The sequence below is a fragment of the Uloborus diversus genome, chromosome 10 (genome assembly GCF_026930045.1).
Source record: "Uloborus diversus isolate 005 chromosome 10, Udiv.v.3.1, whole genome shotgun sequence".
NCBI classification, from domain to species: Eukaryota; Metazoa; Arthropoda; class Arachnida; order Araneae; family Uloboridae; genus Uloborus; species Uloborus diversus.
The window spans coordinates 80912219-80939126 of NC_072740.1; the positions used below are offsets into that span (position 1 = coordinate 80912219).

The window sequence follows — 26908 nt, forward strand, 5'->3', positions numbered from 1 at the left end:
TTTTCATTTTTTTTACGATTTCACAAAATGGTCTTGAACTTGTAAAGCATTATAGTGCAAACCGCATACTCATGTGACAACGTGCTGCTTTTCAATAAATTTTTAAAATGCGACAAGGAATTTTCGGGCAACCTGTGTAATAATCTCAGAAAACGTATACAGAAGAAAAATAGAAAGAAAAAGTAACATTTGAAAAACTAAATTAGCAGTTAAAAGAAAAAATTCGGATAAGTGATCAATTTTTTGTGAGTACGTCAATAGTTTTTTGGGCTGTTGATGAATTTTTCTTAGTTGCTGTAGTACATAAATTTAATGAATGTCAGAGGAAAATCACGTTAATTATTGATGAGACTTTGCTCTACATATCAGAATCTTGCACTCAGTCATTCATTTATACTAAGTCACCCAAATCGCATAAGAGTCTCCGAATGACAAAGTCATCGTTGTTAGTGAAGTACAGTCGACTCGTATTATAACAATCCTCTCGGGACCTAAAATCTTATGTCATTATATCGAATGGTTGCAGTATCAAGTAGATCAATAATGATATTCAAATAGTTACCTGTTTTTGAAATTTGATTAAAAATGCATATTGATTTTAAAAAACACAGTCAATGTGAAAATACTTTTCTTTCAGTTCGAAAAAAATTTAGTTATATTTTAGTACATTGCTTAGTTACATGTAATAAGCGTCTGATCTCAATTTCAATTTTCTTGATATTATAAAGAACGTTTCTTTTATCTACTAAACTGTTAAATGACTTGAATCTATTTACTTGAAAATCTGTTAAATTTAAAAATTTCAGTTGTCACTTTAGGGGAGTCTCTTCTAAAGATCTCAAGTTTAACTTTATTAAACCGTATGATATTTTTAACAAGTGGTTTTGTCCTGAGCTTTGGAAGCATAATGGACTGTCAAAATATCTTTCCTCAGAAATAACGTGAGTCATCTCTGATCTCAAGCTTAAATTTATCCGAAGATAAGTTTGATCTTGTTCTGAACAACTGCTCCTGGTAGCAGCAAAAGCTTCAAAATAAAATGGAAAGCAGGTTCAAGCTGCTGCCGGAACAAGGGCGTTTGACCTTTCAGCCACTAGGGACTTCAATATAGATTTAGGCACCTTTTTGTTTATACTTTTCTCTTCTGCTTTGTCCTGAGCTGTATTTTCCTTTTTTTTAAATTCGACTGATCCATGCAGAAAATGAAAAAACATCTTTCCAAGAAGAAACAGTCTGCTATCGGGTAACAGGGAACATCTTAAGTTTAAAGGGAGCTTGCTTCTGAAACTCGTTTTAAATATACGTCATTGTCGAACTTATTATGGTTTTGATCATTTGAATATCGGTTCAGCATTAAATGTTAAATTTTTGACAGCATTCCTTACAATAAAAGCAGAACCCACATTTTATTTCTAAATGTAAATTTTTAAAGAAATTTATCTTAGCTCTAAAAACTTTTTATGACTTTAGTTACACCAAATTGACATTGCATTTCGCTTTTAAGTTTTCGGCAAGTAAATCTCCGCCAAAACTCTATTTTTAAACTAAGCACACCATTCAAACACAATCTTAACAGAAGTAAATTCATTCCCCAGAAGCTGCAAATGCTGCAACTTCAAATTTTTCAAGCCCCATTTTTTTTTTCAAAAAAAAAAAAAAAAAAAAGAAATGAAATTTTTCAACTCGGGGAATCATCATTGGTCTATTGGGACTCGTCTGCACTCAAAGTACGGAAGAAACATTTTTACCCGTCGTTTCGCTGTTGAGCAGAGGCTGATATGTGTTTCCCTACAGAATATTTATCATCTATTGCTGCTTGATGGTAACCTAGACGCGATACCCTAAGGGCTTACATGTCCAGGGGAAAGGATTCCAGCTGGCCAACCTTAGCCTTCCTTTCATGAAGAAAAATTGCCCTTTATTGTTTAGTGGGCATCCTGGATAAATATCCCAGAAATTGTCACAGAAGTTCCATTTTATAACATGTTAGATTAAGGGTTTTGGGTTAAAAATTGTGAGAAACCATTTCCTTTGCTGGAAACATTATTTGTGTTAATATTTATTATACAGGTCATTATTTATGATGCATAGTGAAATAGTTAGAGCACTAAAACGCGTTGAAACTGGAAGTATTTTACTTAGGAGTAAAAAAAAAGTTAAAAAGTTTAGTAAAATAATTATCTTGTTAGAAATGTTAATGATTATAATAAAAAGTTGATTTTTATAAACATCTCAGTTTTTTTCTTCAGAGTAGCTGCTTAAAGCTTAAAACATCAGGTTGGCAAAATGCAATTACCATTGCTTCATGACATTCAGTAACGAATGAGGTGAAATAAAATATGTATCTAATTTATTTTCTGGACGACCATTACACTAAAATATCAGACACAATATTTTAAGGTATAATCTAAAATTTTTTAAACTGAAATAAAACATACGTACCCGTGGGTTTTATCAAGGATATACTCATACCATACTCATAAGACATTGCGTGGGAAGAAATTTTACAAATTTTTCAAATTAATGACTACAAAGCGTGTGAGTTGGAAATTTTAGCTTCATTAAGCGATAAAAATAAGAAAATAATCTGCTTCACGCCTAATAATTCGTTTTAAACATTTCCGAATACACAAATATTCATAAGGATAGATATGATCCGTTTTTACATAAATTAAACTCTAGATCGTTTAGCTTTTTTCTTCGATTTCTGTGGCTAACCGCTGTTCCTCTCTTAGGTTGAACTTTCCTTTCTCAATTCCTTTTTTCAAAGTGTCAGTTTTTGATTCCATGCTTTTCTTTTAGATAGAATGAACCTCGCAGTTGTTACACCTTGAAGAAGAGTATACCTTGATACACATCTGTTAAAAAATGTTAAAATTCTTATTTTAATGATATCTGGAATAGAAAGTAGGAAAAAAAAATATTCTCACTATGTGTTGCCCAATCATTAAGTTCAAACTCAAATTGTTCAATGTGCGTTTTGGCTGGTAATGCTGTTTGGTTAGCTGTTACACTGAAAATTAAACAGGGTATACCAAATAATCGTGAAATGCAAGGTTTTTAATGCAAGATATCTAGAATAATTCGCATTAAGTTATTGGTTCATTTTACAGTGCTATGGGTTATTTTAAAATCTTAACACTACAAATTTTAACAAAAAAGATTAAACATTGTGTTAAAATCCCAAAACACTTTTGACAGAGACAATCAAATTTGTTTCGCCATTACTTATCTGTGAAATTATTAAAAATTACTGTGCTACAAAAAGAACTTTAACATTACTAAGCGATGCAAAGAATTCATACACTATCATTCTATCAGAAGTGTTCCGACCTTAAAGCTGTAGAAAGAGCAGCAAAATTACTAAGTTATAATTTTTTTTCACGCTGAATATTTTCCAACAGACTCAAAACTTGTATAATTGAGATTTTTATCAATTGAAATCCTGTTACAACTCACAATATTTATAAACTTTGAAACATGCAAATAAAAAATCCCATTTTTAAGATCAATTAAAAACCGCTCGTAAGACAATGCTTGGAGCTATAAATATTTTTTTTACGTTCTTTTAAATTGCTTCAGTTATTTCTTCCGTTAAAAGAAGGAGAAAAAATGGATGAATCAAAAAACAGAATGGGGCGAAAGACGATTGATGATTTAAATGAAAATGGAGAGCGGAAGGAAAAATGGTTTGGAGTAAAAAGGAAAATAGGTTGGCATTTTTCTCCTGGAATTTGAAAATCGCGGTTCGTTATGTTCGACGTTTTTTGAAATGAACTATGCATTGTTTTATAATTCTTTATTGTTGAGTTTCACATTTCCGTTCGTTTGAAGCTTAATATATAACGCCAAACTTTTTCTTTTAAAGCCAAAAACCAACTTTTTGTCATTCATTGTAATTTTGACGATGATATTAAAGCTTTCTGCACAAAGCATTTTTTTGCTATAGTTTAAATATAGATTTAAAATCAGAATATTGGTCATTCGCCTGATAAATTTCAAAATAATTAATTTCTTTTGTTTTAAATTCGTTATTGTTCAGTTTTATGTAACTAGGGAGGAACTAGAAGGCTGGGGGAAAAAACCCTTACACATTTATTGAAGCATATATTTTGTGTTTTAACGGTACCAATTGTATATTTTATTTCTAAGAGATTAGATTACATATACTACAAAACTCATTTACTGTTATGATCTGTGAAAAAAAATCACAAGCACACTGCGAAAACATCCAGTAATAGTATGAAAATATAAAATCTAATCGATCTCTCTGTTAGAAATAAATGAAGATATAACAACTATACTTTTATAGATGCTGCCTCATACTTTTTGGTTAAAAAGTAATAAACGTGCAGTTTTTTCCTCTTGCTTCGCTTCTAGATAATTTTTAAAATAATTAAGCTAACGTTTAATGTTAAAACGTAAATCTACATGCCTCACATTAAGAAATTATAATGAAAAAAATATAAATTTCATCCTTAGTGTGATCATCTTTTAAGTACTTAGATAATGTGAACCTAAATGTTTTATATGAGTAAGAGAAGTCATACTAATTTATTATTTCGAGATCATGCTTTAAGATTAAGGAAAAAAAAAGAATGTACGCCAAATATTTTTTATCATTGCGTTTCTACAAAGTTTATTAACCGTCTTCGTTTCTGTTAGTTTAAAAAAAATTAAAAATGGAAACATTTTGTTCAAGTGTGTTGAATAAAGCTGATATTAAAAAAAAAAAAAAAAAAAAAAAAAAAAAAAAAAAAGCTCATATTACATGTACTGTCCCAGTATATGTCATTATATAAATTGCAAAGGAAAAAAATGATTTTTCTATACATATGTCGGATTAGTGAAAAGCAATAACTCCTATATGTGAAAATTTATGATACCTTGTTTCCCATCATGATGCAATAATACCAGGGGCAACTCACCAGGAGGAAACGGGAGGTCACAGTGACCTCCCAAAAATTTCCTTGTTTAGCAAATTTTGTCCGACGATTCGGCAAATTTGAAGACAGTATTGCTAATTTGCAATTTAAACACACACACACATATTATATATATATATATATATACACATTGATGAGTCAAAACATTATGACCACCTAGTCAGTAACGCGTTGTGCCATCTTCGGCCTGCAAAACAGTTGCGACACGCCTTGGCATGGATGCCACAAGCTCTTGGCAGACGTCTGGAAATAGACTGTACCAAATGTTAAAACAGCGGTCACGCAAAGTTGAGATATCTTGACATGGTGTTTCAGCTCTGAGCTGCCTTTCCATGAAATCCCAAATGTGCTCTATAGGATTTAAATCCGGTGAATTTGGTGGCCAGGGCATTAATTGGAATTCTTCATCATGCTGCTGGAACCACTCCAGCACATTTAAGCCTTGTGACTTGGGGCATTGTCCTGCTGGAACATGCCATTTCCAGTAGGGAAGACCGACGCCATGTACGGGTGCACCTGATCTGCCACGATGTTCAGATAATCCACAGCCTTCATGGTATGTTCTACCATAACTAAGGGTCCCAGAGCCTGTCAGGAAAAAGTCCAGCAAATCATTATGCCGCAACCACCACCCTGTTTACGACCAACGGTACAAGACGGGGAGCAACTGTTCACCTGTAAGACGGCGAACCCTGACACGATCATCCACGTGATGAACAAGAAATAGCGATTCGTCGGACCAGACAACTTTCTTCCAGTTATCCAAGGACCAGTCTCGGTGTTCTCGAGCCCACTGTAGGCATAGTTGGCGATGATAATTGGTCACTAGAGGCACACGAGTGGGACGTCTGTTGCACAGTCCCATATCCAACAGTGTCCGCTGAACTGTGTGTTTGGAAACACTTCCACTCGCACCTGCACTGTATTGAGCTGTTAGTTGATCAACTGTCTGCCTCCGATTTTGCTTTACCAAGCGGCCTAGTCTCCGACGTCCCTTATCTTTGGTGACGCGTGGCCGTCCAACACCTTTACGCCTACTGTTGGTTTCGCCGTCTTTTTTTCACTTTGCATAAGTACTAAGATATTGAAAGTTTGAAGAAATAATAAAAATGAGTCAAAAAATGCAAAGTTTAACTTTTTATCCGGGCCCCAGGTGCCCAAACTTATGTTTAAGGAAATAATGTCGATTGAAAAATAATTTCAACACAAAAAGTTTGAAATTAGTACGACCAATATTCACCGAGATATGATACCCAGCGTTTTGTGACTTACACCCATTTTCACTCGCCGTCAATAACACCTTTTGGGGGAAAATATAGCGGTTAACAAAGGTTTTAAATTATATGTGTGTATAGAGTGTAGTTTTTCAAATTGTTCGAGGTTTTTTTTTTGTGTTTTTTTGCGTATCACGGCACAAAATTTGCATTTGTTTTTGAATAGCAATAAAAAATTAAAAAGAACCTTGTTTTTCTTACTTTGACGATCTGTCATTTTTTCTAAAAGGGCAATAAGTTCCAATCTCATCTTCTGTATGTCCCTTAAAACTTTTAACTGGAACATCTCCTTCAGTTTTGGTCGCAAAAATGTCAAGTTTTTTGTGTCAGTGATAGTTTTCAATGGAGATAATTTCTCTAAATATTAGTTAGAGGACCTAGGGCCCGTGTAAAAAGTTACATTTTGTATTTTTTGACTCATTTTTATTTTAAGCTTTCAATATCTTAACCCTGCATCTGATGATTTTGAACATTTTTGCAATTGAAAGTATGCATCTAGGACAAACGGTTGCGAAAATAAAGGTCTTGCAGGTTAAAACGGAACACCATATCTTTATATATATATATATATATATATATATATATATATATATATATATATATATATATATATATATATATATATATATATATATATATATATAATGAGGTGTAGGCTTGGTATCTCCTCGCATTAGATGCTAGATATCTATGTGCGTATGTTCATATTTTGCAATTCGATAAAATTCAAAGTTTCATTCGGCAAATTGAAAATTTCACTCGTTCCAAAAAACTAAGTGTAGGGCTCCACTGAATAATATATCACCCAAGTACTTAGAAAATTATTACTCAAAATATATATAGATAGTGAACAATAAAAGCCATTTGCAGAACATAATTTTCCTCACTTGAGGAATACTTTTCGCTACGTTTCCTAGGTATTTTTAAGACCAATATAAATATGGTAATTCTCTTAACGAGCTAAATCATCAGTATATGAATCCAACTTAATTTCTTGTTTATTGAGTTAAAATAGTTCGCTACGTTTTTGGCTATCAATATATTTTGCACAGCTGCTACACAGATTTGGAGAAATTTCGTTATTTCTTCACGAAATACTTTGAAAAATTGCTTTAATACAGATATACTGATTTGATTGCTGAATGAAAAATTAACGGTCTATTATAATCAGGTTAAAATGAGAAAAACTTCCCAAAGATAAATTGCAACACATGATTAATATAAAATGATTTTAAGAAAATTTAGACTGCTAAATTTTAAGCATTGACCTTGAGATTTAACGTTTATAAGGTAACTTATGCGTTTTATTTTTCTGAAATTTAGATGTATTTTCAAATATGTATTATACTCATCTAATTAGAAAAATTTAAACTTTCTTTATAGACTTATTTTTAAACCTACAAGAAGTTTCTTCGTTGAAACATTGTTGAGAAAACAAAAAGAATGCAGTTTTTAATTGAAATTTAATTGAAAAGACCACAGGTTTTTGGGGAACTTTAAAACATTTGGCAAGAATATCTGTTTTGAATTAGTTAATTTTAGTTTTAGAAAAACCATTGCGTTCCCTTTTACCTAACGAAGAGTTGGACATAAAAGGTTTGAAAGTTGGAGAAAAATTAAATACAGTGAAGGAGTGAAAATGTCAGTTTTTGCAGAGAACATCGATTTTTTTTTAAACCTGAATTTTTTTCTCAAAATCGTGTCAAAAAGAATTATACAGGGTGTTCCGTTTTTACCTGCAAGACCTTTATTTCCGCAACCGTTAGTCCTAGATGTATACTTCCAATTGCAAAAATGTTCAAAATCAGATGCAGAGTTAAGACATTGAAGATTGAAGCAAAAATAAAAATGAGTCAAAAAATACAAAATTTAACTTTTATACGGGCCCCATAACCCCTAACTTTATATATATATATATATACCAGTCGACCCGTGCGGAATTCCGAACTGTGCTACGAACCGTTTCATAAGGCATTTCGCTCTTTAAAAGTGTCAAAGGAAGAACATTATGAAGAAGAACCGAAAAAAAGTAAGCGCACAAGAGAAGGCATGTAATTTGATGACATCAGTAACAAAACGTTAAATACAACGTTGTGATAATTTGATCATCTCTCACCTTTTTCGGTTGTACGTTTTTCAATGCAAACATAAATGTCATTAAAAGTGTGGCTGAGTAGTGACTCGTGAAAAAGCAGTAATTGTGCATATGAAAAAACAGGTTGTGGCAAATACAGTCCTGCCCATGTGAGCATCTGACGGGGAAAAAAAGAAACATTAAAAAGATATTTATTGTCACGGATTCGAACTGGCGCCATTCTGATTAACAGCACGACACTCCAAAAAAACATAGCAATTGCGCCTTCCTTTTCGAATGCTATTCATTGAAGGAATGCACAGTAAAAAACAGCAAAAAAGCTTTTTGCCGAAAAAATAATAATAAGATCATGCGTCTGTTGGAAATCCCAAAATAAGGTTGCAGAGGCAGTGGGCTTGGAACGCAGAACATATTTATTTAACAGAACACGAACATCACACAAACAGATACATTTCTAGACTGCAACTTGCTACAACTGAACATTCACTACGCTACAGCGACATAAGTTGGAGATGACGTCACATGTGAGTCAATCACGGTTATAGGAACAGTCCATATTTAAATATATAGGGTTTAAAATTGCAGCTCAACACCCCCTCTCAATGATAAACCAGTAAAATTTTAAATTCAATCACATAAATACATACATGAAAAATTATTTAAAACACATTACATCTTTAACATTCAATAAATTCAAACATTTGTAGTGTTTTGAAGCAGAAGTGGTTTAGTTAGTATATTTGCACTCATGTCAGACGTAGGAATATGCTCCAGGGAGATATTTTCATTATTCATTAAAGTATCCCTAATAAAGTGGTGTCGAATATCAATATGTTTTGTTCGACTATGATATAAAGAAGTTTCTGCCAATTTTAAAGTTCCATAATTATCAACAAAAATTTTTACTTTAGAAAGATCTATTAATTATAATTCATTCAGTAATTTTTGTAAGTACAACGCTTCCTTACATCCATCAGATAAACTCATGTACTCAGCTTCAGTACTGCTCAAAGCAACAGTTTTTTGCTTTTTAGATTCCCACGAAATAGTTCCATTACACAACATAAAACAAAATCCAGAATATGACCGTCTGTCATCAATATTATTACCCCAATCTGAATCAGTAAATCCAAAAGTATGCGAGTTATTCCCATCAAAAACTAATCCATAATTCATAGTTTTCTTTAAATATCTCAAAACTCGTTTTGCGGCATTCCAATGAGTTTTATCATAACAAGTTAAAAATTGACTTAATTTGTTTACACAATATGAAATATCAGGTCTAGTGCATACTGCCAAATAGTTTAGACTTCCAATCAATTCTCTATAAGGCAACGACTCATCAGAAATTTCAGCTTTAACTAGTTTAATATCAACTTCCATGGGAGTATAAGCAGTATTATAATCAGTCATATTAAATCTATCCAATAATTCTTTTATGTAACTTTGCATAGACAATGTAATTTCACCTTTAGCATTTTTGAATTATATACCTAAGCAGCGATTTGCTTCACCAATATATTTTACATTTAGAGATACACTAAGGTGGTTATGCAATTTGCGAATAACATCTGGGTCTTCACTAATGAGTAATAAATCATCGACATAAACAGTTAAAATTGTTAGCATGCCATTCTTTCGCATTTGAAAAAGACATGGATCACTCACCGTATTTACAAGTCCAAAATCTGCTAAAATTTGTTTTAATTTTAAATACCAACAACGTCCGCTTTGTTTTAATCCGTACAAAGACTTTTTTAGCAAACAAGTTTTCATACCCTTAGCAATATCATTTAGCATTTGTTTAGCTTTATTACACAACAAAGTATCAGATTCATTTTCAATCAAAAATTGCAAACCAATTTCAAAATGTTTGGGAATTTTCATATACACGGTTTCATCCAAAGTACCATTTGAATATGCAGTTGTAATGTCAAATTGGTGAATTTTTACTTTTAATTTTGAAGCTAATGAGGCTTACAGAACTTAGTCTCGCGACTGGGGAGTAAGTTTGATTTTGAAAATAATTTATGTCAGGAATCTGAGAAAATCCATGAGCAATTAACCTGGCCTTTTTCTGCACATTATTTCCACTGACATTACATTTATTTTTCAAAATAAATCGACTACCAACCATGCCGTCGACGGAGCAAACACCCACTGGTTTTTCTACGAGATCAAATGTGTCGTTTTGAATTATACTTTTAACTTCTGAAGCAATAGCTTCAATCCAAAGATTTGATTCATTCGAATTTAGAGCTTTCTCCAGTGGTATTTCCTCAGTCGCAAGCATACAACACAATGAAGACATTTCAACATCAGTGTCATTATTTTCAGTATCAATATCATTATTTTCAACGTCACAAGAATCATTTTGTACAGGCACAGATTGATAAACCTTTCTGGGCCTACCACGATTTCCACTTTTGACAAGTTTTGGTCGTCCTGGGGCGCGTTTTAACGTGGGATTATCATTAGGTAAAATATCATCACTAGAATTTTTATCTAATTTTTCCTCAAAATTTTCAGGTGATGAAAAAAGGAACGTTTGAGTATTTTTATCAGATTTTAACACATCTTCCTCATATGGGTCAAGATTTACGTAATGAGGACTAAGAGCAAGATATTTACCTTCCAAGAATTTAACACTACGAGTTATTTCAACAGAATTCTTATCAGAAAGGTAAATTCTATATCCCTTACTTTGCTCATCATATCCCAAAAATATACCTTTTATCCCTCGTTCATCAAATTTTCTTTTATGTTTAGAGTTATTCCACATATATGCCTCACAGCCAAAAACTTTAAAATATCCAACATTTGGTTCCCTTCTAAACCAAAGACTATAGGGGGTTTTCCCATTTAAAGACTTTGAAGGTGTTCTATTCCTGACATGATTTGCTGTCGCTATGACTTCAGCCCAAAAACGAATAGGCAAACCTGACTGAATCAACAAACATCTCGCAATATCCAAAAGACTACGGTTCTTTCTTTCACTCCGGAGTATGCTTCACAGTTAATCTTCGAGCAATACCCGACTCCTTCAGAAAAGTTAAAATTTTCATTTAAATATTCCCTACCTCTATCAGTTTGAATAAATTTTACTTTGTTTCCAGACAGCCTTTCTAACAAATTTTTAACTTCTCGAAAAGCTTCAAACGCATCACTTTTATGTTTTAAAAATCTTACTTCAGTCCAGTCAGAACTCTCATCGGTAAAAGTCACAAAATATGATGCACCTCCAATAGATTTCTCAGGCATCGGTCCACACACATCAGAATGAAGGATTTGCCATTTCGTTTCAGTTTTAGTAAGAGTATTCGGGAAGCTCGACCTACACAGTTTACCTTTCATACACACTTTGCAGTTGAAGTCTTCTGGCACGGGGGGCAGTTCTTTTAAATCACGAAAAGCGGAATTCTGAGTTCCTTTCTTTAAATTATTAGCAGACGCATGTCCAAATCTAAAATGAAGTTTCACAAAATCACATTTGTCTTTCGTATCTAAGGAACAACTTGCAAGAGAAGACAAATTTTCCACTTGCAAACTAGATTTCAAAATATGGCACCGATTCTTCTCACAGGATTCCAATTCTTAAGCACTCGGTTCATCACGCGAAAATTCATCAAGCCTTTCCTGAACTTGTGGTTTCTCGGGAAAAATTTCCAGGCAAAATAGATTTCCTTTTCTTTTCCCGATAATTTCATTTCTTTTATTTTGAAGTATTACATGCGTTTTGTTGAAAGTAACTGTATATCCTTTATCACATATTTTTGCAACTGAAAGTAAATTGTTGCGTAGATCAGGAACAAACATAGCTTCGCTAATCCACTCGGTTGTTCATTCGTGTTGTGACGACTGCTTCACTGATTCCTTGAATTTCAGTTAAACTTTTATTGGCAAGCTTAAGGTTTCGCACGGGGGAATTTTTCAAAGATGTAAACAAGGGTTCGTTTGACAGAAAGTGGTTCGAAGAACCGCTATCCAGAATGAACAAATTAGATGTCTTGCTATCCACACCGTCTGCGGAATCACATTCCACATTGAGACAATTTTTATAATATTGCCGAGTAATTTTAGGGCATTTTTTGCTAATATGTCCATGTTCTTTACAATTCCAGCATATGACGTCTCGGTTATTAGTTCGATGTTCGTTCGGGCGACTTTGTGGAGGGCATTTCTGATAATTATTAATCAATGATTATTAATCAGTGATTATTCCTGAAATTCGATTTGTGATGAAAGTTATTTTTCTTGGTTGCATTAGCAAAATAAGCACCGGAAACATCACTGCAGTTCCTTTCATTCTTTCTCGCGTTGAATTCTTCAACAATCTTAATTTTCAAAGCTTCTGGTTTTGGTAGCTCGTCTCTAGACTCTATAGTCACACGAAAGTTCTCGAAACTGCTTGGCAAACTATAAAGCAGCATAATTGTCAAAAGTTCATCATCGATATTTATTTCCAGATCTTGCAGCTGGTCAACCAAATTGAAGAATTCGCGTAAATGATTTAGGACGTCATTTTCACATTCTTTCATTTTCAAGTGCAACAGTGATTTTAAAAGAGTTACCTTTCTCGCGGGACCCGTTGATTTATAAATTTCTGACAGCTTATTCCAAACTTCTTTAGCAGTAGTACATCTTTTAATCTGCTTCAGTTCTGTAGACTGCATACATAGGATAATGTCCGCCATTGCTTTTTTGTCACCGGCATTCCATTTTTGATTTCCATCCGTGTCTGTTGCTGCGGGAGGATTTTCAACGATGTATTTACAATTGTCATTCTTAATTAACATTGCTTTCATTTGAATTGTCCAAGTTTCGAAGTTAGATTTATTCAGCAATTCCATTTTGAAAAGTGAAGCTCCCGACGTAGCCATTTTCATTTGACGAATGTTCTTTCAAGAACGAATAAACTTTCTTTCAGTACCCAAATTTAAAATGTTCAAAGTAAATACCTTTCACTGCATTCCGTGGCCAAGGCGCTGGGACCATGACCTGTTGGAAATCCCAAAATAAGGATGCAGAGGCAGTGGGCTTGGAACGCAGAACATATTTATTTAACAGAACACGAACATCACACAAACAGATACATTTCTAGACTGCAACTTGCTACAACTGAACATTCACTACGCTACAGCGTATAAAACTTGGAGATGACGTCAATGTGAGTCAATCACGGTTATAGGAACAGTCCATATTTAAATAGATAGGGTTTAACATTGCAGCTCAACAGCGTCTATGTTTTGTCATAAGCCAGCATGATACGATTTAAAATTATTCGTAAAGCATTGAATTTGATTAAAGCATGACCAATATCTCACGTAGCGATTGAAACAAACATTCTAGAGAAGTAATAAATTAGATTGAAAATACGTGGTTTTATTTTTTAATATTTAACTATTTTCCATAGCAGGCTGCTTTAACCGTTACGGCTTAAATGCTCGCACATGTTTCTCTTTTAATCGAACACTTAAAATTCAAAACCAAAACCAGTTGAACTGAGTCCGTTTTTTAAGTGTAATTTTTCGAACGTAGAGAAAATGTATTTTTTTTTTTTCATCAGAAAGCAGAGGAGTAGAAAATGATTTCTTACTAATGAAGTTCATAATAATTTTAATGTTTTATATCGTATTCGCGCGAAAAAAAAATTAAAGGTTTACTGGGTGAAACTCGTAGTTTTAATTTGGCGTTGCATTTTTTCATTTGCACAAAAGGTCGAACACTGCTATTAGAAAAATCTACATTTTAGCGTACAATGAAAATGTTTTTAAGCACAAAAGAGATTCCTTTGAGGTAAATCTAATACTTTTTTATGCTTACATTATGCTTACAGGTTCGGATGTAGTCAAAGCTTTAAAAAAAAGGAAGAACACCCTTCGATTAACAGTCAACTTATCCGAATGATAACTGTAGCCTGCATAAAGAAGTCAAAACACCAAGTAACATTCCCATTGCATTTATTTTATTACGTGTGTTATCTGCTGCATGTTATGAGTACATGTAATGTGTAATATTAATCTAAATTTGCTATTATGTCGGACAGCTCGAGCTTGCCCGAAGTTCAGTTAGTTTACAGCCGAACGCTCTACCGAAAAAAACTTATAAATTTAACTGAACAACTAAGTCCAGTGCTTTTAAACTTTATATATATATAAAAAAAAAAAAAAAACACACACACACACACAGGTTTATTTTTTTTCTTCCCGAAAGTGACGTAAAAAGTGGAAAATTGTATTAGAACTTTGCATTAAAAAAAAAAAAAATCTGCATAAGAACTTCAGGCTGCATCAAGGTTTTGCAACAGCAAGGGGCGTTTCCGAAAATTTGATTTTTCGACCGTAAGTCTATTTTTTGTCATTAGCCGGCCTGATAATTTTTAAAATGAGAGGGGAACAATATATAAGATATTGAAGAGAAATATTTTTATTTTTGAAAATTTTTACAATTTGTTACCGCAGGCTGCTTGAACTGTTATGAGTTAGATGGCAGCACGTGTTCATCATTTAACATCAGGGTTAAAATACAAAATAATTTGAACTAAGCTCTTTTTTAAGCGTAGCTCTTCGAATGTAGTTAAAATGTGATAGGCTATTTGTTTCTTATTAAAAGAATTGAAAAAAATGTAGTTTACCCTTAAATTGAGGTAGTAATTTTTTTATTTGTACAGAGTCAAAAACTCATTAAAAGAATCTATATTTCAGTATACGATTTATTATTTTTTTCTGAACGAAAACATTTCTATTATAGTCTGAAATCTTAAACCTGATACTTATATTTTCGCTTACATTATGCTTTAACTTTCTTACTGAAGCCAAAGCTTTAAAAAAAAAAACCTTACTATTCAGAAGTAATTTAGCACCATGTTCCATCAAGTTTTCATAACAGCAAGGAGGGTTTCCTTCTCATTTATTCTATTCCCTCATATATGTTATTCATTTCCTTAAGTGTTTATATAATGCGCGATATATATTTCTCTAATTTTTTGATGCAGATTGTCCGGTCGTGAGTCCGAACACGCATTCTCCTGGTTACCAGTCAAACGCTCTGCCGATCAAGCTATTCAGCTCTGTCGGTCATAATGCAAGTTAAAGTTATAAAGTTTACCGAAAACCTCATTCTGGTTCTTTAAAACAGGTTTTTTGGCAGATAAAAACAATTTTTAGACCGTGAGTCTATTTTTCGTCAGTAGCCTGCGCGATAAGCTTTAAAATAAGGTGTAAATCAAAGAAATCGATCAAGAATTGAGGAAGATCTCGCGTAGAAACCAAAAACAGGCTACAGAAGTTATATATATAACTATATATATATATATATATATATATATATATATATATATATATATACCGAGATATGAAACGGCACGTTTTGTGACTTACACCACTTTTCACTCACCGTCAATAACGCCTTTTGGGGAAAATATAGCATTTAACATGTGTTTAAAATTATACTTGTACATAGAGTGTGGTTTTTCAAATTGTTTGAGGTTTTTTCGTGTGTTTTTGCGTTTTACGGCATAACATTTACATTTATTTTTGAATAGCAATATAGCTATATAGAAAAATATAAATACCTAGTTTTTCTTAATTTGACCACCTGTCATTCTTCTGCAAGGGCGGTAAGTTCCAATATCATCTTTTGTATGGTTCCTTAAAACTTTAAACTGGAATGTCTCCCAGAGTTTTGGTCGCACAAATGTCACGTTTTTGTGTTAGTAATTCTTTCAATGGAGATTACTTCCCTAAATATTAAGTTTGGAGACCTGGGGCCCATATAAAAAGTTAAATTTTGCATTTTTTGACTCATTCTTATTTTTGCTTCAAACTTTAAATATCTTAACTGAGCATTTGATTTTGAATATTTTTGCAATTGGAGGTATACACCTAGGACTAACGGTTGTGAAAGTAAAGGTCTTGCAGGTTAAAACGGAACATTGTATATGATGTAATGAATCATCAGGATTGGTTTTAGAGAGGGTATCGCAATGTACCAACAAATGTCAATTTTTTTAATGTGGAAAAAAATTTGATTTACACACACACAGGCAAATGTGCTTCACTAGTTCGTGCGAATCTTGTATGAAAATGCTTCTTTTTTAGTCTGATCTTTCGTATAGAAAAATGAAAAATAATACAAGAAAATAAATAGAACAACAATAAAACATTTTGAAGTTTTACGTTTCTTGAAAACAATAGGTAAATATAGACCAAGAATGGTACATACGGGTAACTAAAAACTTTACATAAATGTAAATTATTCAGCAGCTTATTTTCAAGTTTTGTTTAAAATGAAGTATTACGTACTAAAATTATACATTTACATTCGCAAATGTTTGGGCAAAGATCATTTATTTTATTTAATTTACAGAATTACACATTCCACAATGCTATTATTTCTGCTGGCTTAAATATCTTCAGACTTTCTTGACAAAATATAAGTTGAAATGTTGTCCAAATATTTTATTAAATAATCTGAAGTTTTTTCACAAGAGCTCGACTTTGACGGAAAAAATTATGAGCAATAATATTTTCCTTTCGACCCAAGCTTTAAAAATTCAATATTTACGCTTCTCCGCGTGCGAATTGGTCATAAATCCAGTTTTGATTATTGATTTCTTTTGAGTATTAAGAATGAATTCATAAGAATGGAGACAGAAAAAAATATTCAATTGTAAAAAAAAATTATGATTCTTAATGACAAAGAAGAAACAAATGGTTGGTTATTTATCAACTCAGTTTAAAAGAAAACTGGTGCAAATACCTCAAATTTAATCCTTTCTTACAACAAGATCAAAGTAATAATAGATATGCGGTATGTGTATATATATATATATATGTATATATATATATATATATATATATATATATATATGCTCTTACTGCACATTTACAGGTAAAAGAAACTAAGTGTGCGTGAAAAAAAAGTAAAAATTTACATGGGTCGTTTATTGTAAAAGTGGTCTATCTCCATATTTTTAAAATTTAAATTTGTGTTGCTAAATGGTTTCCCATTTAGTTCTATCTTTTAGTAGAAAAGTGAAGAAGCTTATTTTTTAAAAGATAAACATTTAATGACAAAATAGTAGTCGAACACTTACATTTTTTGCCTCTACGGAAAAACTTGCAAAGGGCTTTATTTAATAAGGCATAGTAAAATCATTTATAAGGAGACATTTCGCTTTTTCAACAGTGGGCCATGTTTCTAAGTATTTGTGATTCTAAACACTGGTTCAGTATTTCAATTCTACGAACATTTTTGAAATAGAGACTTGTGCTTCACCCGTTAGTCCTATATGCATATTTACACCTGCAAAAATTATCAAAATAAAATGCAGAGTTAAGATGCGAAAAGTTTGAAATGAAAAATTAAATAGTAAAAAATACCGAAAGTTAACTTTGTATATTGTACCCAAGTCCCCCACATTGTACGTATGGAAATAATCTCCAATTAAAAAATACTACTAACCCAAAAATGTTGAAACATTTGCCACCCAAATTCAAGGATATGCTAGACTTCAAAGTTATTAGGGAGCGTGCAGAATATTAGATTGGAACATATCGCCCTTTCACACAAATGACATGTTTTAGTAGTAAAAAGGCAAAATATTTATATTTTTAATTGCTATTGATAAAATAAATGCAGATGTTATGCTACAATACTTAAAAATACCATTGAAAAAGCTCGTACAATTAAAAAAAAAAAAAAACCACACTCTATTCACACATATAATTTTAAACCCAACGTAATCTCCATATTCCTCTCAAAAAGGTGAAAATGAATTCGAGCACCAAGTTATAAAACATTGCGTTTCATAATTCGGTGAATATTTGTGGTATTAATGTGATTTTTTTTGTGATTGACTTATTTCTTCATGCTTGTGATTTCCGTAAATGCAAATTAGGTTAAGCAGGGACCATATAGATAATTGAATTTCTCAATTTATTAGTAAATTAGTTTTTCATCCAAACTGTTCATACTCAGCATTTCACTTGAACCATTTTTGCATCTAGGACTAACGGTTGTGAAAATAGAGGTTCAAAGCAACTTAAACGGGGATACACTATATAACCAAAAGTATCCGGACACTTTTTCGAATTTCTTGAGAAATGTCATATCAACTATTCTTTTACTTTTATCATTTGCGTATATGCTGCAGCTTACACATTCCAGTAAAAAAAAAAAAATCAAACCCGCATGCATTTAGAGGACGACAAAGAATTGAAGAAACAAAAAGGCTTTACTGGTCATCATCTAGTTGGTGCTTTTAACGCTGGGAAGAAGCTGTAATTTTCATGTGCTACTTTAACTGCTTCGAGCAATTATTCTACATAGTTTCTTTAAAATTTCATTTTCATTCATGGAGATATAATTAAGGAAGAAGGCTTTTCTTTAAAAATAAAAATGTTCTTCCCGAGTTCTAGCTTACCGAAATTTGCGCTCAAACTTACGAAACTTTTAGAAAACGCGACATCACAGAGGAAAATCACTACAATAAAATTTGAAAATAAAGTTCGGAGAAAATGTTTAAAAACATTTAAAGAAATTAACTTTTGACTGCACATACGCATAAGATAGCATTTTATAAATTTCATTTTTCGAAACCTTTCACCATAGGGGAGGGTGACCCAAAGCGGGTAGGTTTCCGAAAAACGCTCGAAAAATTGTAGTTTTTGGATTTTTATTGCAACAACTTCGGTTTTATTTCCTAGCAGGGTTCTTGAACTTCAAAATAAAAAGTGATTTTTGTATTATTTCAAACACAATATTTATTTATTACCTAACTTTACAAGCATTTGAAAATCCCACTTCGCCCTACCAGGGAGCCCAAAGCGGGTAAGCGTAACTAATTGTGATTTGGTACATTTGCCAATCAAATCTGAAGTTATAAATGATTAAAATTATTGACTAGATACCTGCCATTTAATATATATATATATATATATATATATATATATATATATATATATATATATATATATATATATATATAAGTTGTACTTATCCAACTTAAAGTCAGCACATTTGTCTATAAAACTTGAAGATCAAATTAATAGACTAATTGATTGCCATCATAAAAAACAACTTTTTAAAGTTATACTTATCTTGTTGAAATAGAAAATCTAAGTCAGCTCACGAGTCAAGAAATTATAAATAAATATATGATTAAATTCTATACCCAATTTGCCCGAAGGCACGTTTTTTATTTCAATAATTATAACCTTAAATTTAAAAAAGAAACAAACGAAATGACTATCGTAGTTTGTAAGTGGATGGTGTCTGAATAACATAATATTATTGACAATAAAAAAATAAGCTGGTCTTCGACTAATCACAAGTTACAAAACTTCATTTTGTTTTTAGAAATGTATAATTTTTTTTAAAGCCTGGTTGCGCCATGCCGCTTCACTGCTGCTCACTGGGGCAGATTAAAACTCGGAGGTGTTCATGTAAATACGACATACGTATGCATAGCTGCTTACATATCATGGGAGGGGGGGGGAGCATAGGAAAGCCTATCCGCTTTGGGACACCCTCCCCTATGTAACAGCTTATAAAACAATTCCAGTTGAGTATGGTGGAATTTTTAAAAAATTATTGGTGATCTAATCAGGAGTTAAGGGAAGTTAAAAGTTTTTTTTTTTTTTTTTTGGAGAAGAAGAAGATGGATTAAGACACTGATCACAAACAACCTGTTTTTATCAGGAATCAAAGAGCAACATAAATGAGAAATAGCGAGCAAGAGTAAAATGTTAAATTTTCAATTTGAATAACGTACAATTTGCAATGAAGATTGACTTTGTTTTAAAAAGCACACAATGATATGAAATTACTTGTATTCTTGAAGAACCACTTTTTTTTCTTTCTAGTAGCCAATCACGTGTTAATATCTGAAACTGACATCACGTTTGCAATTGGAAAAAGTCGTTATTGTAATCTATACTGCAAAAATGAAACACTTACGTACTAAATTTTCAAGTAATACAACTTAACTATTTTTGGGTTGCAAATAACCAAATTTTATGGTTTGTAATGACTCAGTATTAAGATACATTTATAATGATATCTATGAGTTTTCATTTTGTAACGCTCGTACGTAAGATTTTCTACTACCATATAAATTATTCTTTTAAAAATCCAAAATAGTCCACAATTTTGGCTAAAACTATATATATATATATATATATATGACAAATTCTGGTTGTCCGATTAAAGATAATCATTTTAGTTTAGAAAACTTCGAATTTATGTTTTAAATTCTTACCTTCACAAAACTCTTTGCAAGGCATGATGATATCATTTCCTTGGCAGTCAGGTTGCAACAACTGGCACACAAACTCCTGTGCGAGAGGATAGCATTCAAAATCCAAGATTTGCCTGAAGGTCACCATGTCATTTAGTACTTCAGATAAGTTGTTGTGTCTAACAATATTAGGATAAGATGTTGTGTTGTACGGCAAAATGGTGCAAAATGGTATTTCTGTACTCGTGCATTGGCGAGGTACTATACGAGCCATAACGGAGCTTGGAGTTGTCGTTAATCCCTCAACGTAACCTGGATACTGACGTCTCGGAACCCATCGATCGAGTGCATCATCAACAGGTGGTTTTCGCTCTGTCAATAAAAACCATTATTTTGATCAATATTACTGTAAATTATTTTAAATGAGAATATTAACATTCCGTATGCTGTAGAGTATTTTTTAAGTATCTACATACTTAGACTTGAATTACAAGCACAAACAGCGGGATGCTGTATTTTACTCAGAGTTTTGACTTTGAGCTGCTTGAGGAAAGACGGAGGGCTTAAAAAAATAAACCCAGTAGAAGAATTTCAATGATTTTTCACTTTAAAATAATAGGTAGTAAATATGAAAAATCAAATCTCAAGTATAAAAAAGTCCTTCGGTCAAAATCAACTGTGGTAGCTAAACTTGGCGACAAAATTATTTTTTTAGGCAATAATATACAGGGTGTCCGAAAGGTCCTGGACACATTTAAAAAATTCATAGAAAACCAACAAATTGTCGTATGAATTTGCAGCTTTCACCATAATACTTCACAGGTTCACAAGTTTTTATAACATCGAAAAAAAGGGGGAAAAAAGAAGAAGACAAAAGGCATTTCGCAGCCAGGGTATCAGTATATAAAAACGATTTAAAAGTTACTTTTAAATTGTTTTTGTTGACATGGGAAAACGCAAAAAGGAATGAAAATTACTAAACGAGGAATTACAAGCATACACTTTAACTGTACAGATATGCCCTTACCTTTCATCTAAATTTATTTTAATAAAGTTATGTGGCTCTATTTCGTATTGTCAGCAGACATTGTGGGTTGTTAGATCAATGAGCAATCTTAGCATTAGTTTAAACAGTTTTATTTCATTTGGTGAAGATTTTGAACTTCCACGTAGTGATCTGCCTGTAAATATTTTCTCTTTAGTAAGGTGTTTGAAGACCAATAAAAGCGGTATAACAAGACCATTTGAAACATGATAGTTCCTTTATTTTCGACTTTTCAAAAATGAATTATTGTGCTACGTTCAAATTACAAAATTTTAATTTTTACATAAATAAAACAACCTGCGTTTTCCTTAACTTCAATAAATTGGGAGAATTTTTTGTAGATACATTTAACTACTATGTCTTATGCTTAAATACTACATCTTTTTTTCCCTAAAAGCGTTATAACTATTTATTGCATGCGTCGTATAATACGGATATTTACTATATCAGATGTGTCGGATCAATAATATCGAAATAACACTAAATAAAAAAGTATATTGATATGAAGTCCCTATAATAAACTCGTTGTAATATGTGTTTATAAAAAGAATTGCTAAAAAGGATGCAAGAAACGCAAAGCTGAGGAGAAAAGTCTTCTTTGTAATCACTATTGAAAAAAAAAGTTAAAAAAAAAACGCAAAACACTTTAACATTATTTATTAAACTTTTACTCCATAATGAAAACAAATGTGCGTAGAGACAAAAAGGACATAAAGTCTCATGTGCCCAAACATTAATGTAGAAAATAAAGAAACCGATAGATAGGAAAGGCTTTCAATAATAATTAAAATTGATATCACTATGAGTATAAAAGCTATAGAAAGGAAAGCAAAATATTTTTCTACAACCAAATAGCTTAAATCTTCTTTCATTATCAGACAAAGTAAAAGTAAATTTATCTGTTATTAAAACAAGTGAGTTGAATTCGCGAATGAATGAGTTTTCTTAATGTTTAAAGCTATCATATTCTATTGCTTACCCCGCGTAAGATAAAATATCATTTTAAATGCAGTTTACTTTTTTATGGAATCCATTTTTGAGAGTTTTACATTGTTGTTTTAAAGAGGTCGTACATCAAAATTTTTATGCATGTGTTCTAAAATTGTTTTCCAAGAAAATGAGATAGAAAACCGCAAATTGAGTCATTAAATCCTCTTTTAAAATAATGTTTTTGTTAATGTTATAATTACAACAGTAAAACTTTTGTGAATGTTTTGTTAAGTACGTCGTTTATCAAAAATAATGATTCATGTGTGATACAATGGTTAGAAAAAAACTTTTTGTTCTAAATGGAAAGTTTCCCACGTGAACTACTTTAGGCTTATATTTTTGCACTCATAAAATGGTTACAAAGCCACCAGTTTTACTTGCGCTTATCCCTTAAGAAATTAAAAAATAATTTTAAATAGACATTTTTAGCTACAATTTTAAAAACTGGATAGGTTAACTGTTCCTGGACTGTTACGAAGGCAATTATTTTGCGTTTGGAAAAACCTTCATATAATGATATTTCAGAAAAACGATAATTTGCTATTTTTATGTAACTTTTTCCATTAAAGTTAATAAATGTGTACACATGAAGCTTTTTTACGTAACTTAGAGACAATTGTTGCATAATTTAAAAATGAACTCTATTCATGAACAAAGTGACTGCCGAAAGGAAACTACGTCAGAAATCTTTCTATAGTTTTTTTATATCACGAAATATTACATTATTGTGACGCTTAAAGAAAAATAAATGTGCAGTATTTTTTTTTTTTTTGTTTCTTAATTGAAATTTAAAACTTGTAATGTCACGAATTTGGTATTAATTTTCTCATAAATGCATTTGAAGTTTCAATATTGATACTTTGAATAGCGGCAACAATATGATTGGAGCACTTTTGCTCAAACAAACCTATACCATCGGTTTTTTAATATATTTTTACCTACATTTTTCTTATATAACTTATGTAGAAACTCGATGAGGCTTAACTACTCATTTTTTGGGCACCTTATATCCCCTCACAAACCTGGCTAGGGACCGGTAAGAAGTAGGCAACCTTATTTAACGTTTTCTTTGCAGCTTTTACTCTTCATTTATGACAACAATTTTTGGAGATTCGATGAGGGTAAGTTACTCATTTTTGGGCACCTTTTGCCCCTGGCAACCCTGATTAGTTCACACGCAACAGGTAGGCAACCTTACTTTAATGTTTTCTTTACTGCTTTTACACTTCATTTATGGCAACAATTTTTGGAAACTCGATGAGGGTAAATTATTCAATTTGGGCACTTTTTAGCCTCTGGCAACCCTGCTTAGGGACCGGAAAAAAGGTAGGCAACCTTACTTCAGCGTTTTATTTACAGATTTTACTCTTTATTTATGACAAAAATTTCCAGGAACTCGATGAGGGGTAAGTTATCCCCCTCATTGAAAACCTTTTATCCCCTGACAACCCTGATTAGGGAGCCGAAAAAGGTAGGCGACCTTAGTTTAGCGTTTTATTTCCATATTTTACTCTTCATTTATGATAACGATTTTCGGAAACTCGATGAGGGTAAATTACTCATTTTTAGGCACCTTTCAACCCTGATTAGTTCACTGTGAAGGAGGTAAAAATTCTTACCTTCACGCGTTTCATTTATAACTTTTTCTCTTCATATTTGGTAACAATTTTAGGAAACTCGATGAGGGTAGGTCAAGCCTAATGGGATCTTAGACTATAAGGTTTGTTTAAGCTAGTGTTAATGCGTGCATGGATTTTAACTTCGCCTACAGAGTTAAATTTGAGGGAACTAAGGACTTTGATTGAGGTTATTTCCAGAGGCCAGTTGATGTTCATGTTCTATTTTAGCTTAATTTGGGCTGTAAAGTGTGTTGCTGATTAAATCTTAGTTTGGTTTCTAAAACTTATTTATGACTGAACAAATTCTGCTACACCTTAACCTCAAGAAGAAAGATTACATGAAAGAAATGTTGACAAACTTTGTCCAAGGAAAAGTTTTTCTAAGAAGTTTTTGAAAAAATAAATGATAATCAAGTTCAGTTTTTTTATTTACTTATATCTGTCAGTTTGGCACATAAAAATTAACAACACTTCTTTTTTCTTAGTGAAAAAACCTTGGCATTAGAATCTAGTGCAATAAAATATATAACGTTATTTGTTTCAGAGACGTAAAAACCCATCTCAAACTAATGTTGGGGATGTTGACCATGGAAGATTTAAACTGGACCGAAGTTGGCTTAGACAGCCTTGGCAATTTTAATGCAGTTATTCTCTTCGAAGTCTACGTGTGTATTTGTAGTAATTTGTGTGCATTTGCAGTGATTCGTGTGGATTTGCAGTGATTCCTCAAACTAATTTCAACCTATTATAAGACGTCTGAGGTAGCAATTTTTAAAGTACTCCCTTTTTAGAATAATTAAGAAGGTTTTATTTCAAGGATTATCGCTCAAAAGAAAAAAAATATATTTGAAGCAAACTAAAAGCTTGAACCAGAAAAAAGAGTGCATTGCCAACACTTTTCTCGTAAAGATTTATGAGCCGAAAGTGGTATTTAAATCGGAAAATGCTGAAGGTTGGTATAATCTTTCATGAACATATATTTGTATCATTTTTAGAAGTATTGGATTAGAAGAAGTGGTTTTTTAAAAAAAATGAATGCTCAAAAGACGTGTCTTTTCAAAGTGATGTATTTGCAATATGCACTAATTACGAAAATACTCGAGACAAAGATCGAAACCTTGAAACAACAACCAATGTTACAGTACGATTTAGTCGACATTAGTTGTTGCAGTTCCAAGTTTTTTATAGTTTAGGGAGGAAGTGTCGACTAACAATTTCTAAGCATCCTCATCAGCTGCTTTAATGATTTGTCCTCCATGTCAAAGAATTTAAAACTGAGAAAGAAATTAATTAGGCAAACTATTTTGCTCTGTTCGTGATTAAGATTTCAAAAAAAAAAAAAAAAAAAAAAGGTTAGATGAGCCTAATTTTTATCAGTACCTGCAGTTGATGAGGAATTTTACTATAAATACCTTGAATTTGGATGGAATCTTGATCAATTTCTATGTCTCGGAAAGCACCTGTTTTTGACCTCATTACTTCTTCTGATAAAATGACGTACAAATCCGCAGCACTCAGTCCAACTTGTTCAGGTGATAGATGTAGGTTGAAATGAACAATAAGATTCTTCTCCTCGTCTTTTCTGTAAGAAAAAAAAGGGTGGTTTTAAAAGCTTGTAGCTTGTTTTTTATTCCGTAAAGGACGTTACGTGAGAATGTTTGTCATTATAAACCAAATGAACGATATTTCTATTGATACACATTAGTAAAGTATACCAGTTGGGCGAGTTGGAGCTTGATTGGTTGAACTGTCAGCAAAGAAAAAAAAAGCACTAAAACGTTATTTACACAAGTGACAATCGCAATTAAAAAACCGTCTAATAAAACCTACCCTAATTAAGGATCCCAGTTTAGGCTCAGAGGAGATAATCTACCTATCTATATAATACCAATATCTGGTAAAGAACGTGTAACTAATCCCTTGAGTTTTTTTTTACACATTTCGAGAAAACCTGAAAATTGGAATAAAATTACGATAGACGTGCAATACTTTAATGACTAATTGCACTCACATTATAAACGCAACGTATTGCAAATGAAATAATACCGAAAAACAACGCATTGACGTTCTCTTTTAAGTGTTATTTAAAATCTCTTTTTTTTTTGTATCTGATAGGATTGCGCTGCTGTTATTTTAGAAATTAAGTAGAGCTTAAAAATCTATCTCATTAATTTAACAACTGTAATACTATGAAATTTTCAGATCCCTACAATTCGTTCAGTAAAATTACCATAGTGTATGTCTAAGCTCCTTGGTATATTCTCTCTGTTGAGAAACATAAGAAGAAACATATCACCAATATTTCAAAGACTACTTGAGGGGAGGCATAGCTATGATCGCCATGCATTGTTAAAATGGGTTACTTTTATTGAAGAGCATTCATTTTGCTCATGAAACGCTTATGTGAGCAATAAGCATTTTTCTTGGAGTTGTTCGCTTGAATTAAAACTTTTTAAGATAACAGGTATATCAAATAGTTTTTTAGCTAAGAAATACTTTTCCTAAAATAAAAAAAAGCATTGTGTCAGGAAAGAAAGTATTAATTATTAAAAAAGAAACGATCAGACATAAAACTGAATAAAATAAATCAAAGGTAGGTAAGTCTTCATAAAAACCTATTTCTTCTCTTTTTAAGTTGCTGATAAAAATTTCTTAGCTCCCCACTAGGGTGAAGCATATTTCCTTCGCTACGGTAAGA

General features: G+C 32.0%; 1 protein-coding gene across 1 annotated transcript in view; it reads right to left on the reverse strand.

Annotated features, from left to right (window-relative positions):
* LOC129231492 (atrial natriuretic peptide-converting enzyme-like) overlaps positions 1-26908 on the reverse strand; it is a 192342-nt gene that overhangs the window by 76952 nt on the left and 88482 nt on the right. Inside the window, exons 5-6 of the mRNA XM_054865820.1 lie at positions 25623-25792; positions 20578-20928 (exon numbers count right to left, since the gene is read on the reverse strand). Of these exons, the coding sequence (XP_054721795.1) occupies positions 20578-20928; positions 25623-25792 (521 nt within the window). The remainder of the gene's footprint in view (positions 1-20577; positions 20929-25622; positions 25793-26908) is intronic.